We start from the raw sequence: 17,459 nt of genomic DNA on the forward strand, positions 1-17,459 counted from the left end.
TCAGAGTCAGTAATCCATAGCATTTAGATGGGGATACTCTGGGTATGACTAACCAGTTCTAAGGTACAGAAATTAGTCACAGTCACAGAAGCAAGAGGTAGCTCTGGGGTTATCACCAGCTTCTTTGAAGTCATCCTTCTGCCTTTGTTTAATTCCACCTTTCCAATACTCTCATGATTTCTTGTTCTAAGTCATTCACTTATTTAGATAGGTTTTTAAAAAATGGCTTCAGTTACATGAAATGTGGAAGCATATTTAAAAAGTAGTAAAGGAAAAGCCCTATTGTTTGTTTATTAACTTATTCAACAAGTAACTAACACTGTTAGATACAAAGTACGAGATAAGGATTCCATCCATCTAAGTCCTTTGAGGTTTCAAGCTTCAAAACTAGGGATCCAGGAGGCAAGGGGAAAACTTGAGATCTGGACTGAGGCAGGAGAGGGAAGAGGCTGACATTGGGACTGAAGAGAGAATAGAATGAAGCCAACAGATTTCATGGGCCACAGCCTGTGGCCTGGCTCTGTGCCAGGCATGCTTCAGGATCACAGGTCTGAAGGCAGCTTTGCACTTGAGCATCTCTTTGTTATATACCTCAGATGACAATATATTTTTAATCTCAGAGGGGCTCATAGGTAAAAAAATTTTTAAATCTTTTTTGACACCTTCCTGAAGATTCCTCTTTTATCCAGAAAAGCTTTGAGTATGCAAAAGAATTATGATATCTTGTCTGGGACTGTTTTTGCAACCTCACTAAAGGCCCATTGACCTTATGGTTGTAGCAGCCAATTCCTAAATCCTCAACAAGCGCGTTCTATGCCCAGAACTCTAATGGCTCCTGTAAACACCCTAAACGCTCTCATTTCTGTTAATTATGAGGATGTTTGTTAATGTATTATCTGTACATGTCTGAATATGTGAAATGTTTCGTAATACATATTTTAAAAATAAACAAAAGGCCTGGTTCCTGTGCTCAGTGATTTCATAACACTAGTTGTGTACAGTGTAGCCTGGAAATAACAATGTAAGTGACACATGATTATTTGAATCTGTAGGAGTTTAAAGGAGTAAGAGAATTATGGCAAGAACACTTGGGAAGTTTTCTCAGAGAAAGTGGAAGTTGAGTTGGGCCTTGAAAGATGGATAATATTTGGATAAGAAGCAGAATTAAAGACCCAGAGACAGAAAAGAACTTGCTAGATGCAAAAGTTAGTGAGTAGGATGGCCAGCTAAAGAGGGAGGATGGTGAGCAAAGCTGCCCAGTAGGACTCTGGGTTATGCGCTGGGAACTGAGGAGGGTGGTATTCACATAGTTCTCAGAGCTGGGCATGCACGGCTGTACGTGGTGGCCCTGGTGGAGAGTATTGGGAAAGTAGGGAATGATCAGAAATGCAAGACTGAGAAGTTGAAATGCAAGACTGAGAAGTTTGGACTTCATCCTATAAGAAGTGGGGAACTGTAGGAGTATTTTTGAGAAAAAAGATAAATGATAGTGAAGTGGCTGAACATACAGGCTTTGAAGCTATATAAAAATTAGTTTGATTTTCTGCTGTATTCCTATATACTAGCTATATAAATTTCTGCTATATTCCTATATACTAGCTATATAATTTGGGGAAATACTATATATGAATAGTATATATTCCTATATACTAGCTATATAATTTTCTTATCTGCAAAATGGGTATAATGGCAGTTTCTTTATATAATTATGTGAGAATTAATTGAATAATGTATACAGTGCATGACACATAGCAAGTGTTCAGTAAATGGTATTGATTATAATTTATCATTGTTTCAGAAATTTTAAATGGCAACAGTATAGAGGATGAATTGGGGGAGGAGAGATTGGTAGGCAGACCAGCTGATTTTGTTTTTAAGTGGTTTTTAACTTTAATTGTGAAACGAGTTAGTTGACAGCGACATATTGGTGTGAAGTGACAAAGGCTTTAGCTGTGGTTTTTGGAATAGAAGGTGGAAGTTGGAAAACAAACAAACCTGTATTTCATCATATCTATGATACCATCAATTATAAGATGCACCATTATTTATGTAGCACAAAAAAAAGAAAAAATGACAAACTGACACAATGCTTATTATCACTTAGAATTTTTATTTTATACTTATTGAAAGAGCTCTTTCAGGCTTACTTAGATACAGATTTTAATCATACTGCTTTTGTAAATACATACAAAGGAAAATGTAAGTGAAATAAATGTCTTATTTCTAAATTTTTTTTTTAGCTCTTCCTAAAACTTTTTCATACTCACAGTCCAATTCTTCTGGATTACTTCTTGATTCAGAGTCATCATTGTATGTGTGGTTTCATGTAATATTGTCCTTTGTGCCATCAAGAGCATGGGTGGTGCTTCATTTCTTTAAAAAGAGCTCCACTGTTGTCTCTGAGACTTTTTCCAAGCTGCGACAAGTTTGGTGCCGGTGCTTTTTGGTCTTACCAGAAGGATCACTGGGGAAGTTATCAGACAACAGCCAAGACTCACATTCCTTTCTGAAATGGTGCTAAATGGTTTGTTGATTTAAAAGGCCAGGGGTTACAGTCATGCTTCCAGGGATAACAGCCATGTTCACATATGTGCAGTCAGTGACTGCTATGCCCCATAACACCTGGTCTAAGGCAATTTTAACATGTATTCCAATTTCAGAGGAGTGATAAATGTGGTGGGGGGGTTTCATCTCAGGATTGATAGATCAGGTAGAATTGAAGCCCTAGCTTTTTAATTCTGGGAAAGTTAGTTAACTTTACTAAGCAGACTTAGAAGTATTGTGCTCCAACCTGAAGTTGTAAATTACTCTGACGGATGCTCTACCAGCTTCTTTTTTTTTTTAATCAAGATTTATTTAAGGAATTATATAGCACGGGTAAGTTTAGCAAAATGCCTGGATCTGAATTCCTAGACTTCTGCTGACCCATACAAATGGCTGGAATTGTTTGAAACTAGCTAATAATGTAATAATAGTAATAATCTAATGATTTTTTGTCTTTGAATGCCACGTGTTTCTGCACAATGAAATTTACTCTTATATTATTTTCATTCACTCCTACTATGGGAATACATACTAATATAATGATTTAACCTGATACATTAAAGTTCAAAGACCATAAACTAGTCTTACTCAGTTTTTCTGTGAGTTGGTAGTGTAAAAACTCTACTTAGGATATAGAAACCTAGAAATCAGAAAATATGTATCCTTAAAGATGCCATGACAACACAGCTGTTTAGTTACAATAAATATATCAGCAGTAATTTTTGAAACTTTCTCTTTTATTGGAAACCAGGATAAAACTGAATCTCTAGAGATAATAATGATTCTATATGTTTGCACTATTTTTTTTTCATCACTTTTATTGTTGATCTATTTGGAAAACTCTGTAAATGTTTTGTTTTGTTTTGTTTTTTTGCGGTACATGGGCCTCTCACTGTTGTGGCCTCTCCCGCTGCGGAGCACAGGCTCTGGACGTGCAGGCTCAGCGGCCATGGCTCACGGGCCCAGCCTCTCCGAGGCATGTGGGATCCTCCTGGACCGGGGCACGAACCCGCGTCCCCCGCATCGGCAGGCGGACTCTCAACCACTGCGCCGCCAGGGAAGCCCAAAACTGTGTAAATGTTGTACATCGTAGCCAACAATAATTTTTCCTTTTCCATATGCTTGAGGTTGAGTATGGGAATCTTTCTCTTTTAATCTTCATAGTGAGATATTTATAAGGAAGTGTGTGGTGATTGGAGTTCAGTCCACTTAGCAGAAAACCCAGGACTCAAACATGGTCATAACTTCTGGGTAAACCTCATTTTCTCTTAGCCTTTTTTTCCTAAGATAATGGCCTGAGCCCTGAAAGCAAGTTAATTTTCTGTCCCATCTTGTCACATTTCTATAATTCCGTGGCTTCTTTGTTATCCCCAGAGGTATCCTCATCCCCCTTGTGTATTCTTGTAAGTGAATGAACCCATTATTGGTGGTGGTAGGATCCAGTGTCTGTCTGCCATTTCTGCTCATGATAGAAGAATGTGTACATGTACAATGTGCTGCTGTTAAGTTCTGTTTTTTGAGAGACCTTTCACTGGCAGTGGAAGGAATGGAGTCAGAGTAACAGTATCTGCTTCAGACCTGGGCTTGTCAGAGTTACAAACGCATCATGGGTTTGAAGTTCACCTCTGTCACCAGGGAGTACCAGAAAGGAGGAGGACTTGACCTGTGGTGCTCTCTCTGGCCCTGGGCCTTACTGATAGTGACACCTATGACACCCAGCTTGTTTTTTTTCTCTGATGCCTTTCAGTGCAGCCTCTTGTACACTTGAATCTCCTATTTGTTTGGTAGTCTAGCTTTGCAGGAAAGTAACGGCATAGGAAAGTTTCAAATAGGTTTCTTAGAGTTTCAGAGACATAAGTCCTCAGTGATCTTGAAAATGATTTTGGTAATTAACTGCCACAGCTAGGTTTTATCAAATGGCCTGGGAAATGCAGAATAATGAATGCCATTCCTGTCAGATCTGGAACAGGTATATTGGGGCCAGCATTTATGGAGAAAAGGTGATTTTAACTGAGGAGCGGTATTTCTGTAAAACTTTTTTCCTCTGGCTTCTTTCTACAATTGTTACCTGTAATTTCATCATCTTTTCATTTAATTCTGTACAATGTGATGTCTTTGGGGCCAGCGGGTATTTTTATCTTCTAGTTGTGGACATGTTTGTTCTTAGGGCTCTGCAATGGCTGAGGGAGGCCAGCCCCACCCACTCTCTGGTTGCTTGGCACCAACCCTCCCTGGTTGTTGGACATCTTGTTTACTTCTGCCCTTAATTCCCTGCAGGTGCGTAAGTACAAGAGCATGATCCTGGAAGACCTGGAGTCTGCCCTGGCAGAGCACGCCCCTGCGCCACAGGAGGTTAACTCAGAGCTGCCGCCTCTCACCATCGATGGAATTCCAGTCTCTGTGGACAAAATGACTCAGGTAAGGGGCAGGGAGTGAGGTGGCACAGGTGTGGGCGGGCCTCAGATCACTTTTTTTAGTTTTGTCCTCAGTGATATACCACCAGAGTGAGACACAGGCTGGAGTCTGATAGTGAAACAGTAGCAGCCTTGGAAAAGAAAATGTAGTGCCAGGAGAATGCTCCAGCCGAGGGCGTGGATATGGTCTTCTACTTCTGTTGGCAGTTTTTTCCTTTCACTTGGGCCCTTGGATTAGATAAAGAAACTTTTAGCTGGAGTTGGTTTGGACAGGAGACTGTCAGGACTTTGATGAATCACAATCAGGGGGACAAGTAAACTTTCAGTCTCTTTTGGGCTGAGCTGCTCCTCTTTCCATGTAAATTCTGAATACCACCACACTATTGCCAAGGAAGGCTCGCTTCTCTGGGGAATAAGAATGGAAAACTCAGAAGGACACCCTCCTGAGTCATTGCTGTCCTCCTCTCCCTTTGAGAGGCGAAGTCAAAATGTACTTAGCCTGATAAATCAACATACCTCAGGGATTTTGCTGAGACTGTCCCTTATAAGTTTTTTAGCTTTAAAAGTGATAGCTTGATCGAGATCAAATGCCTTTTTTATAACATATCTTTCTACCTTATTTCTTTATTAATACTTCTAGCTTTAAATCCAGTTGTGAGTTTTCTTATCTTGTTCAGACTTCCAGCAGCATTTAACATAGTCAATTACTCCTTCCTTCTAAAAATACTTTCTTCTCTTGGTTTCTGTATCCCACCCTCTCCTGAATATCCTCCTACCCCACCGGGTGCTCCCTCTCAGCTCTTGTGCTGGCTCCTCTTCCTCTTCTCACCTGATCAATATTGGCAAGTCCCAGGGCTCTATCTGTAGTTTTTCTCCAAGTAATCTCATCCTGTCCTGTGGGCTTTATATCCCATCCGTATGCTATCTGCACCCCGGCTTATACCACTGTTAGATCTCCAGTACCTAACATGCCTGAAACAGAACCCTGGACTGCCCCCACTCTCCACTCCAAATGTGTTCCTCCCCTAGTATTCCTCATGTCAGCTGATGGCACCACGGTCCATCTGGTTGCTCAAGTCCCAGCATAGGAGTAATCCTTGGTTTTGCCCTCACTCCCCCACAAACCTCATCTAATTCATTAGCAAGTCATGTCATTTCATGTCTGAAATGTATTCTGAATCTGACCATTCTTCTCAGTTCCCATCACCACCTTTGCCCAAGCCTTTAGCATCTCATGCATGGACTGTTTACATTGATCAGTTCTATTGATCTCCTTTCTGCTGCAGTCCACGCTCTACAGAGCCACCAGAGATTTTTAAAAAAACTTAAATCAGGGCCTCCCTGGTGGCGCAGTGGTTGAGAGTCCGCCTGCGGATGCAGGGGATACGGGTTCGTGCCCCGGTCTGGGAGGATCCCATATGCCGCGGAGCGGCTGGGCCCGTGAGCCATGGCCGCTGGGCCTGCGCGTCCGGAGCCTGTGCTCCGCAACGGGAGAGGCCACGACAGTGAGAGGCCCGCATACCGCAAAAAGAAAAAAAAAAAAAAAAAACTTAAATCAGGTAATATCACCCTCTTGTTTAAGCCCTTTAATGGCTTTCCACTATTCCTAGAATCAAATTAGACTCTGCCATGGCCTCTGAGACCCTATATTAACCTGGCCTCTCCCAACCTCATTTCTCATTCTCCCCCTCAGTCACTGTGCTCTGGCCACACTCACCCTCTTTCTTCCTGTCAAACACTCCAAGCTCTTTCTTTTACTTTGGCTATTTCCTCTGCCTGAAACATTGTTTTCCCAAATCATTGCATGATTGACCTTATCTTATTCAAAATCTAACTCAGATATCACCTACTGAGACAAGCCTTTCTTGATTATCCCATCTAATGAAGCTTTCTCCTCACCACTGAGTTACAGCCTAATACATCCCCTATTTTATTGTCTTTGTAACACTTATCACTACCTGAAATTATCTTATTTGTTAACATTTATACTTCTGTGTGGTCTGTCTCTTCAGCTAGAATTGAGAGCAAGGGCTTAGTTCTGTTCTTCACTGCTGTCTAGTACAGCTGCCTGACACAGATAATATCTGTATTCTAAATGCAGTTGGCCCTCCATATCCGTGGGTTCTGCATCTGTGGATTCAACTAGCCTCAGATTTCAAATATTGGGGGGAAAATATTGCAGAAAGTTCCAAAAAGCAAAACTTGAATTTGCAGTGCTGCACCTATTTACATAGCATGTACATTGTATTAGGTATTTTGGTAATATAGAGATGGTGTAAAGTATATGGGAGAATGTGTGTAGGTTATGTGCAAATACTGTGCCTTTTTGTGTGTGTGTGTGTGTGGTATGCGGGCCTCTCACTGTTGTGGCCTCTCCCGTTGCGGAGCACAGGCTTCAGACGCACAGGCTTAGCAGCCGTGGCTCACGGGCCCAGCCGCTCCATGGCATGTGGGATCTTCCCGGACCAGGGCACAAACCCGTGTCCCCTGCATCGGCAGGCGGACTCTCAACCACTGCGCCACCAGGGAAGCCCTGTGCCATTTTATATAAGGGACTTGAGCATCCTCGGATTTTGGTATCTGTGGTGGGGTCCTGGAACCAATCCCCTGCAGATACCTAGGGGTGACTGTAGTACTCAGTCGATATCTGTTCAGTAAATGGCCTAAGAGGCAGAGCAGAAATGAATCCAGGGTAGAGTGGGTAACTGGATCACAAGTCTCCTGAGTGGGTCTTCACTCAGTGCAGACATTGACGCTGCAGCTCAGGAGACGGCACTTTATTTTTATCTAAGTCTGAACTAACAACTTGGTTTGAAGTAATGCAGTATTTTATAAATATAATGCTGAATTGTAATCTTGTTGTTGTTGTTGTTGTTGTTGTTGTTGTTGTTGTTTGCGGTATGCGGGCCTCTCACTGTTGTGGCCTCTCCCGTTGCGGAGCACAGGCTCCGGACGCGCAGGCTCAGCGGCCATGGCTCACTGGCCCAGCCGCTCCGCGGCATGTGGGATCTTCCCAGACTGGGGCACGAACCCGTGTCCCCTGCATCGGCAGGCGGACTCTCAACCACTGCGCCACCAGCGAAGCCCTGAATTGTAATCTTTTGATTGTTGCATTCACAGATCTTTCTATGGACACTTGAAGTATCTCTGGATAATGGTTCCGAAGGAAAGCATTATCCAAACTTTTTTCCTGTCATTTCATACCTGCTGTTATTCTATCCCTAGGACCATTCTGACTGGTTAAAGAAAACATAAAGTGAATCTTATCTGATTAATGTACAGAATCTACTCTGTATCCCAGATATAAAGTACATCTAAAGCTAACTAAGCTTCTGATTAAGAAGCTTACCTAATCAGAAGTAAGGAGTCATCATTAAGGAGAAGGAGTGCACTATGTTTAGGTAAACTCCTCTCCTGCGATGGGCATGTTTTGCTTCTTTGTCACATTTGGTGTGTTAGGTTGAACTAATCTGAGGTTTTTATTATATTAAATCATGGCTACTGATAATTAGGAAAATTTGGGAATGGTCACAGAAGTCAGAGCAAGCAGTTTAATTATCACATTGGAGGTAAAACATTTAAAACTGTTGTTTTCCATTTTTATGAAATAGGCACTCAGTAGAGCTTGGTGCAGTGGTACATCCAAGGGAAGCTGGTACTAAGTCATGAGTCGGTCTCAGAGGTACTTTGTTGGAAGCATGCATCTTCTTTATCGTTGTACGTCCCCTCCTGACACGTCTCACCACAGATGACGAGTTAAAAATAATGCATAAGCTTCCCTGGTGGCGCAGTGGTTGAGAGTCCACCTGCCGATGCAGGGGACACGGGTTCTCACCCTGGTCCGGGAAGATCCCACATGCCGCGGAGTGGCTGGGCCCGTGAGCCATGGCCGCTGAGCCTGCGCCTCTGGAGCCTGTGCTCCGCAACGGGAGAGGCCACAACAGTGAGAGCCTTGCGTACTGCAAAAAAAATAAATAAATAAATAACGCATAACAAATAAAACAAACATGGTGAGGAGGAGTGAGCAGGGTGATGAAGAGCCCAGCTCCCAGCTGAGCGGGAATTTCTGAGGAGTCGGATCCTGCGGTTCCTCCCCCAACAACCCTTTTTTTTTTAATTGTGTTTTATTTTGTTTTCCTCACATATTTTCTTCCTTCTTAATGTTAGCCAAACACCTTTTTTTTTTTTTAACTTATTGATCCTAAAGCCTTTCACTATTAATGGTAGTAAAAGCAGGGTTCTATTTCAAACCAAACCTAGATAGGCAAGGTTATGGGAATATAAAGCATCATCAATAGAATATACATTGGTACAGTTTTTCCAGAGGGCAGGTTGGCAAAATTTTAAATGTGCATGTCATGCCTTCCAAGTAAGCAAAGATGTATGCTCATGGCATTGTTTACAATAGGAAAGTCTGAGAACAGTGGGATTGAATTAATTATAATAGTGGTGATTAGAATTTACATGGAAAGAAGAGCAGTTTAGCCCAAAAAAGAGACTAGAAGTGACTGTGCAGTGAAATATTAGACACTAAAAATGATGATTTGCTCTCTATTGCAGTAGAATAATACTGTGGTATATTAAATTAAAAACTAGTTATAAAATAGCATTTCTTATGTACTCTAATTTGAGGGGTTTAGGGCTTTATTTTTGTTTGTTTTCTTGTACTTGGGGCGGGGACAGCTAGATTTCCCCCCCCAGGGAATACAAGATTGAGTTAATTGATCTCATTTGTTTAAAACATGCACACGAAACTTGCCTGTATGTGTGTGAGTGTGTGTGAAACTTTAGGTGGATATACACCAATATATTAACAGTGATTATATATGTGTGGTGGCATTATGGGTGATTTTCAGTGTCTTTGTCTAATAAGCATGAATTTCTTTTATAGCCATAGAAACCCCAAATTGAATTTTTTAAAATTATTTATTTATTTTTGCTGTGTTGGGTCTTCGTTTCTGTGCGAGGGCTTTCTCTAGTTGTGGCAAGCGGGGGCCACTCTTCATAGCAGTGCGTGGGCCTCTCACTGTTGCAGCCTCTCCTATTGTGGAGCACAGGCTCCGGACGCACAGGCTCAGTGGCCATGGCTCATGGCCTTAGTTGCTCCGCGGCACGTGGGATCTTCCCAGACCAGGGCTCGAACCTATGTCCCCTGCATTGGCAGGCAGATTCCCAACCACTGCGCCACCAGGGAAGCCCCCAAATTGAATTTTTTAAAGTGTAAGTTTGATGATGTTTCTCCTTTGTTTTGTCCAATGCTTTTTAATGTTCCAGTGGAGATGTCAGCTCTTTTCTCGCTCTCTCTCTCGCTCTCTCTCTCTCTCTTATTTTTCTCTTCTGTAGCTACTGTGTATTGGAAGGCACAACACTAAGTTCTTTACGGGAGTATCTCATTTAACCCTTGCTCTCCAGTGAGAGAGAGAGAGAGAGAGTGTGTGTAATTTCTATTATAGTCAAGGAAGAAGAGCTCAGATATGGTCTGTAGCCATAAAGGACAACATAAGTTTAAGTGGACACCAATTCTAGAATTGAAACCATATGGATAATTCATGACTTCCTTGAAGTGATAAAATTCCAGAATTATAAAAGTGCACTGGAATAGAGATGGACTTTGGGTTAACCAGACAGCTCTGTTAATCATCTTATCTGCACTGAATGCTGTGGAGATGACTAATGTTTATATTGATGACCCTAATTTACAAATATAATTCCATATACAATCCTAAGATGAGTTCTGAATCATCCAAAGAGAGTAAATTATATTCAATATTGTTCTAAAGTTATGTGTCCCATTATTTTAATTCTTTACAAATTAGGAAGTTAGCTGGAAGATCTAGTCTTTAAATCCCCATTCTACTACATAGTAGCCTTGGTTCTCAGTTTCATCTTACGAAAGTGAGAATAATACCTGCCCTCCTACCTTATGGAGTTGGAGGAAGAAAAAATGAGATGTTACATTGGAAAGTACTTTGAAAACTAAAGAATCACACAAAGGTATTATTACTAATTATTAATACTAGTTATATATGTTGCCTATATTAACTTTTGAATAATCTGAACATACCATTTCTCACCCATTTTTCACTTAGAGAAAGTTAATGAACCTAGATTTTTTTTTTTTTTCTCAGCAGTGAAGTGGACAATACAGGTCATAATGTATTAAAAAAAACGGAGGCATAAAGAGAGGAAGCAACCTATGAAGCAAGCTAGTGACAAACAAATAGAACTTAGGGTGGAGTCCACATTGGCAGTGCTTTCTTCTGCCTCTCTGTCTCCTCCTGCCCCCATTACTCTCTCTCCCTCGTTTTTTCAATGAAACTATACTGCCATCATCGCTCAGACTGAGTATCTCTGGTTATCTACACTGGACAGTTACTGTTGTAAAAGAATTTCTTGACTTGCTCCAGCAACTATCAAAATTGTCTTCTGCAACAGGTTGAAGTTACATATAACATAGTATCTTAAATTCTTTGTGAGGTGAATGTCCTGATTCTTTCAGGAAGTGGCTCTGTAGTTGTGATTTTTGTTGTGTTTTGCTTGTTGGTTTTTGGTTTTGGTAAAAGTATAATTCTATACGAGTAAATAAAATGTTTACCTGAAAAGCTTTTGTTTTTACTATTATAAATATATCTTGATTCTGAGAAAGTCTTTTTCAGTGTATGTGGTAAAAAACACATAGCTCTATAGTATTTTTAATGAAAACTTGAATTTCTAGTCACCTTTAAGAATAGTGGCTAGTGGCTAGAACTTATCCCATTTCTGTCTGCCTCTTTGTGTAAGAATTGAAGGAGGTTGAGAAAAGGCTTAGGAGAAGAAATCATTAATATGGTATAGATTCTGCAGTCCCATTTACAATGAAATAGTGAAGTCATCTTTTTCAGAGATTTTGAAAGCCAGGTCAGCAAAATTTTCTTGGATACTTCAGACCAGAGACCAGAGGATGGGCTAAATTGTGCTTCTCAAACTTCAGTATGCATAGGAATCACCTGAGAGTCTTGTTTGTTTAAATGCAGATTGTGAATCAGTAGGACTGGAGTGGGACCTGAGATTCTGCCTCTAACTTCTAGGTGATGCCAATGCTGCTGACTCACAGACCACACTTTTTGGGTTTTTTTTAACATCTCTGTTGGAGTATAATTGCTTTACGATAGTGTGTTAGTTTCTGCTTTGTAACAAAGTGAGTCAGCTGTACATATACATATATCCCCATAACCCCTCCCTCTTGCGTCTCCCTCCCACCCTCCCTATCCCACCCCTCTAGGTGGACACAGAGCACCGAGCTGATCTCCCTGTGCCATGCGGCTGCTTCCCACTAGCTATCTGTTTTACGTTTGGTAGTGTATATATGTCCATGCTACTCTCTCACTTCATCCCAGCTTACCCTTCCCCCTCCCTGTGTCCTCAAGTCCATTCTCTACGACAGACTACATTTTGAGTTTAAGGACTTGTATTGTTTCTTGTAGAGTCTTTAAGCAATAATTATGATTTTGCTAGTGGAAAATCAGTTATGTTCTTTACCACATTTGAGTCCTATGGGAATCTCTTGTTCTTGGGAGGTTGTTAATCTTTTTGGACTTTGTGTTAGAAGAGATCCAGGCAAAGAATATAATTATAGAAAAAATATCTCTAGAAAGACCAGTCTGGTATTACTGGTTAAAATCTACTCCTTGGGGCTTCCCTGGTGGCGCAGTGGTTGAGAGTCCGCCTGCCAATGCAGGGGACACGGGTACGTTCCCCGGTCCGGGAAGATCCCACATGCCGCGGAGCGGCTGGGCCTGTGAGCCATGGGCGCTGAGCCTGCGCGTCCGGAGCCTGTGCTCCGCAACGGGGGAGGCCACAGCAGTGAGAGGCCCGCGTACCGCAAAAAAAAAAAAAAAAAAAAAAAATCTACTCCTTTTCCCCCTCTCCCTTTCCTCTCCTCCCTTGAACTTATTGCCCTCCTGTTACTCTCACTGGGGCAATCTTTGTTGCTTTAATATTCCCTTGGAGTGATGATGCAACAGGATAGAAATTCTTCACAAGTTTTCAGGGGAAACCTTCAGAAGCACTCAACACAGCGACTGTTTCTTTGAAAGAAATTATTCACAGGGATTGACACGTTTTACTTAGAAAACGTTCATCAGTTATCAGTTTAGGTTTTTTGAGTATTGTTTTGTTTTGAAAAAGCATAGATCTGGCCTCTTCTACCTAAGGAGTAGAAAATTATGCTAAGTGAAATATACCAAACACAAGGGACAAAAAGTGAGTTATACTAAAATATGTGAATACGTGTGTTTTCTTTCATCACATAAAACTGCCTTTCCAGCATGTATTTATGTAAATGCATAGAATTTGGCCTGTAAGAAAGGATGTTCATCAAGTTGATGCCTCTGGACAGGTGACTAGATTGGGGAAGGGTAGATCAAAAAGAGAGCTTTGACTTTATCTGTGTTATTTAAATTTTTATACAAAAGAGTACAACTAGGATAAGGTAGCAGAAACTGACTAATCTGAGACTCCTTCAAAGAGAAGATAGGGCTTCCCTGGTGGTACAGTGGTTGAGAGTCTGTCTGCCTGCCAGTGCAGGGGACACGGGTTCGTGCCCCGGTCCAGGAAGATCCCACATGCCACGGAGCGGCTGGGCCCGTGAGCCATGGCCGCTGAGCCCGCGCGTCTGGAGCCTGTGCTCTGCAACGGGAGAGGCCACAACAGTGAGAGGCCCGTGTACCGCAAAAAAAAAAAAAGAGAGAAGGTAGAATTTTAAGAGCATTTTGATTAATGGGAGAGAGAGAGTGTAATGGGTAGATGGGGTATGGAGATAGAGAAGCAGAAGTGTTGGCTTGAGAGAGGAGTGTCTTCATTGGCTGTCCCTTGAATTCTCTAATTTTATCTTTCCTTCCAAACTTGTTCTTCCCATGTTTCTATGGGAATGTGTTTTATGGGAAAATGTGATTAAGAGAAACCAGTGTTTCTGCTAGCGCTACTAGCGAACATGGGGATATAGGATTGGTGTTTCTAGTAAGGAAAGCCACTTTCATTATCTCTATGAACAGAGGTCAGTGGTACAAATAATTCCCAAAAGTGAGCAAAAAAATCATTTTGCTTTTATTTTCTAATGCCCTTTAAGTATCCATTTGAGTATGATTGGGACTGTCAACCTGGAAGTTCATAGTTTTAAATTACAGTGATGAAGCCACTGTCCGAAAATTCTTCACTTTTCATTCCCTGCTACATTGCTGTTTTCCTGTAGGGTATAGAAAACATCACCTTTCAATGTGGTTTGATTTTAGCTACCTTCTCTTTAAATCTGTTACATATTCTCTGATCTCTTCAATAGATATGGAGTTGGCAAACATTTTGCTTTGAAAGGCCTTTTCTTGGTTACTGAACCTAAATGGACATCTGGAGCCTCAAAATTCCTCATCTCGGGTACATGCAGAGCAAAGAGAGAGGAAATGGGAGGAGAAGGGTACTTGGGAATATATAAGGATAAAGCATTGTTGGACAGCAAAGTAACAAAATTTACAAGTGGAAAATTTCTAGCATCGTAAGAAATATTGTTTCCTTTTGGCCAGATTAAAACTTTCAGAGTTTTAGAAAATCTCTTTTTTTAAACCATCTGTGGTTTCCACATAATCTTTACTATTGATTGCCACTGGCATGAATTTAATATCTTTTTTCTTTGCTGAGTGTGCCCCGGAAGGAGTGGTATTTTCTACTCTCTGCTGGTTTGAGGTGGGCTTACTGACCACGCCGGGCACTTGAAGCCCATCTAGAGCCCTTAAATTAGAATGAGAGGCTGGGAAAGCTTGGCAGCCCAATTAAAGGATAGCCGGAGAGGATAGGCTTTACCTTTGCTGATCCTGTTGATTGTCTCCCCTGCGGATTAAAGACAAACCTTTCTTAACAAGCGCATTGAGTAGCTTGGGTTTCCAAAACTCTCCAGGACCAGTAATTAATCCAACTGGTAATGAGAGCACAGTGCTGAATTCTGGAAAGGAATCATTTAACTCTTTCTATACCGGACAGCTCATTTCCCCTTATTAATATCCCTTTATTAGCACTAGTTATTTGGGACAGTATGAAAATAGTCTGGTGGAAAATTGCTCCTTTCAGTGAAGTCACATTATCTCTGCACTTAAAAGCAAAGATTGTCCTTCATCTCTAAACTATACAGGCTTGAAAAGTTAACTTTTGTAGTAGAAAGTGCTTTTTGCCTCTTGTTTGATGTAGGGGCAAATTTTGTACAGTTGATAGTTAGTACTTTAAAAAGCTAAGATCTGACTCTGAATTGGAACTTATTAATTTCACTCTGGGCCCATTTTTTAACTTAATGAGGTTTTCCCCTGTGGAAGTAACCTTTCCTTTGTGCTGCTTCCGTTTCTCCTGCCTCTCATATTAGCTTCTACTGTCTTCTTCCTGGGGCTTTGAAACATTTCCCATCCAGAAATTCTAGCACATAAAACATCTTTTAAAAACTTTCATTTTTTGTAAATTTAGAGATATTTGGCCTTCTTATTTCATTATCTCCTCACTCTGCTGGGCATGGATATAAAGAACTCTCCTTTTGGAGACTGATAATGGGATTAAAAGAAAGGGGAAGACTTATAAAAGTCTGTGGTATGAGTTTATTTTTTTTATGCATCTGAGAAAGCTATAATTTCTTTATATGAAGAAATGTAAATATTGTGTGTGAGGACTAAGCCTTTTCCTTCTCTATATAACTGAGGCTAGAAAAAGACACTCCCAGGAAGCCAGGATAAAGGGAAAAATGACTTTGAGATGCACTTTCTTAAAATAACTGAAGAAGTGACCTCATGAGCCAGCTGATAGCCTGGGTTTGCAAATGGATACATTTCTATTAGCCTGCTGCTTGATGCCACAGAGCCAAATATATAACGGAGTATATAATACCATATCCTGCATGCAGGAGACTGTCTGGGAGATGGGGTGTACTTAGAAAGAGGTGAAATGGCAGGCTTGGGACAAGAATTAACGATATAAGTTCAGTCAGCAAGAACTATCTTTATTAGGTAAACATTACTGATTTGGTTTCATGCTTCCCTATTATGTACTAATTTCTCTCATCTTCTGGTAAAATAATATTTAAATGAGAACACTTGATATTTAAATAGGCTCTTTAATACACGTTTTGCTGTACTCATTATCTCATTAATACTTAAGTATTCCCATTTCTATTTTTTTCTTTCTCTATTTTACGGCTACAAGCCCATGTCCTTGCGTGTGACTCATGCTAAAATTGTCCTCTCCTTTTGGTCTTAAGAGGCAGTATGAGTGTATCCTTAGATGAAGGTTGCTGCTTATCTCTGGTGTACTATAGACCACCAGGTTCAAAGGGAAGCAGTAGGTCTGAGGAGGAAGATTATAACTTGATAAACTGCTTCTCTTGCCAAAAATCATTGTCAGCAATTGAGAATATTCACAAAGTAGGCTCCCCTTCTCCCCCAGTATACACGCACAGCGTGGTTACCACTCCAGGAGATAAAGAAAGGTAGTTGTCTCTCTGGTTTAACATCTGTCTGATCTGGATTTGATTTGTAAAATAAATTTGAATGAAATTCATTAAGATCAACACATGCTTCATTATGTATATCTATATGTCAGACTCATAGACATTGGAGTATCTTACTAGAAACTTTTTAGAAGAGTTTTACGGTTATTTTCCCTTTTTATTAAGTAAAGCCCATTTATTTTCATATATTTTGTGACCAATCATGTTACCAAACTCTCATTGTTTATAGTAGTTTTTTCATTTTATTCTCTGGGGATTTCCAGATACACTGTCATACCGTTTACAAATAGTGGTGATTTTATCTGTTCCTCACCTCTTATTTCTCTCATCTAATTGTTCTGATTACTACCTCCAGAACAACATGTTGAAGACATGTTGACTTTGACACCAAAGTGTCAAAATGCATGGACGTTCTAGAAAGGAAATAAGCTATAGCATCAATATTCCGCCTTAGCGGGCGGAAATCAAACATGGGGGAAGATATTCTTGATCTTATAGGAACAAGTGTATGAAATACAGCTTAAGATGTACTTTACCAACATATGTATAATTCTCCATCACCCATGGAGCTATAGTAACCTATGAGAAACAGTTGGTTCTCACAGTCACATTTTGGGACTCCCCATAACCCTCCAGGAAGAATTTCTGTTTTATAATCTTAGAATTTGTTGGGAGGCATAAACACATCCCAGATGTCTTTCATGACTACTGATGACCACACTCTTGTTTTCCAGGCCCAGCTTCGGGCATTTATTCCAGAGATGCTGAAGTACTCCACAGGTCGGGGAAAACCAGGCTGGGGTAAAGAAAGCTGCAAGCCCATCTGGTGGCCTGAAGATATCCCATGGGCAAACGTTCGGAGCGATGTCCGCACAGAAGAGCAAAAGCAGAGGGTGAGGGTTCCTCTGGCCTGAGTTTCCTATTGCTTTTCCATTCTGAATCAACCACCTCATTTTTGTTATTCTACTTCTTATGCTATAAAGTCTAAA

The 17,459-nt window shown here is 40.8% G+C and overlaps 1 protein-coding gene across 9 annotated transcripts in view; it reads left to right on the forward strand.

Moving 5' to 3' along the window:
• The window catches only part of NRF1 (nuclear respiratory factor 1), a 127,212-nt gene that overhangs the window by 65,599 nt on the left and 44,154 nt on the right, over nucleotides 1-17,459 (forward strand). For all 9 annotated transcript variants that reach the window (XM_081243786.1, XM_081243784.1, XM_081243779.1 and 6 more), the window contains 2 exons: nucleotides 4,822-4,962; nucleotides 17,205-17,363. In XM_081243786.1, the coding sequence (XP_081099912.1) occupies nucleotides 4,822-4,962; nucleotides 17,205-17,363 (300 nt within the window). The remainder of the gene's footprint in view (nucleotides 1-4,821; nucleotides 4,963-17,204; nucleotides 17,364-17,459) is intronic.

The sequence above is a fragment of the Mesoplodon bidens genome (assembly GCF_964165515.1).
Source record: "Mesoplodon bidens genome assembly, chromosome: 9".
NCBI lineage: Eukaryota > Metazoa > Chordata > Mammalia > Artiodactyla > Ziphiidae > Mesoplodon > Mesoplodon bidens.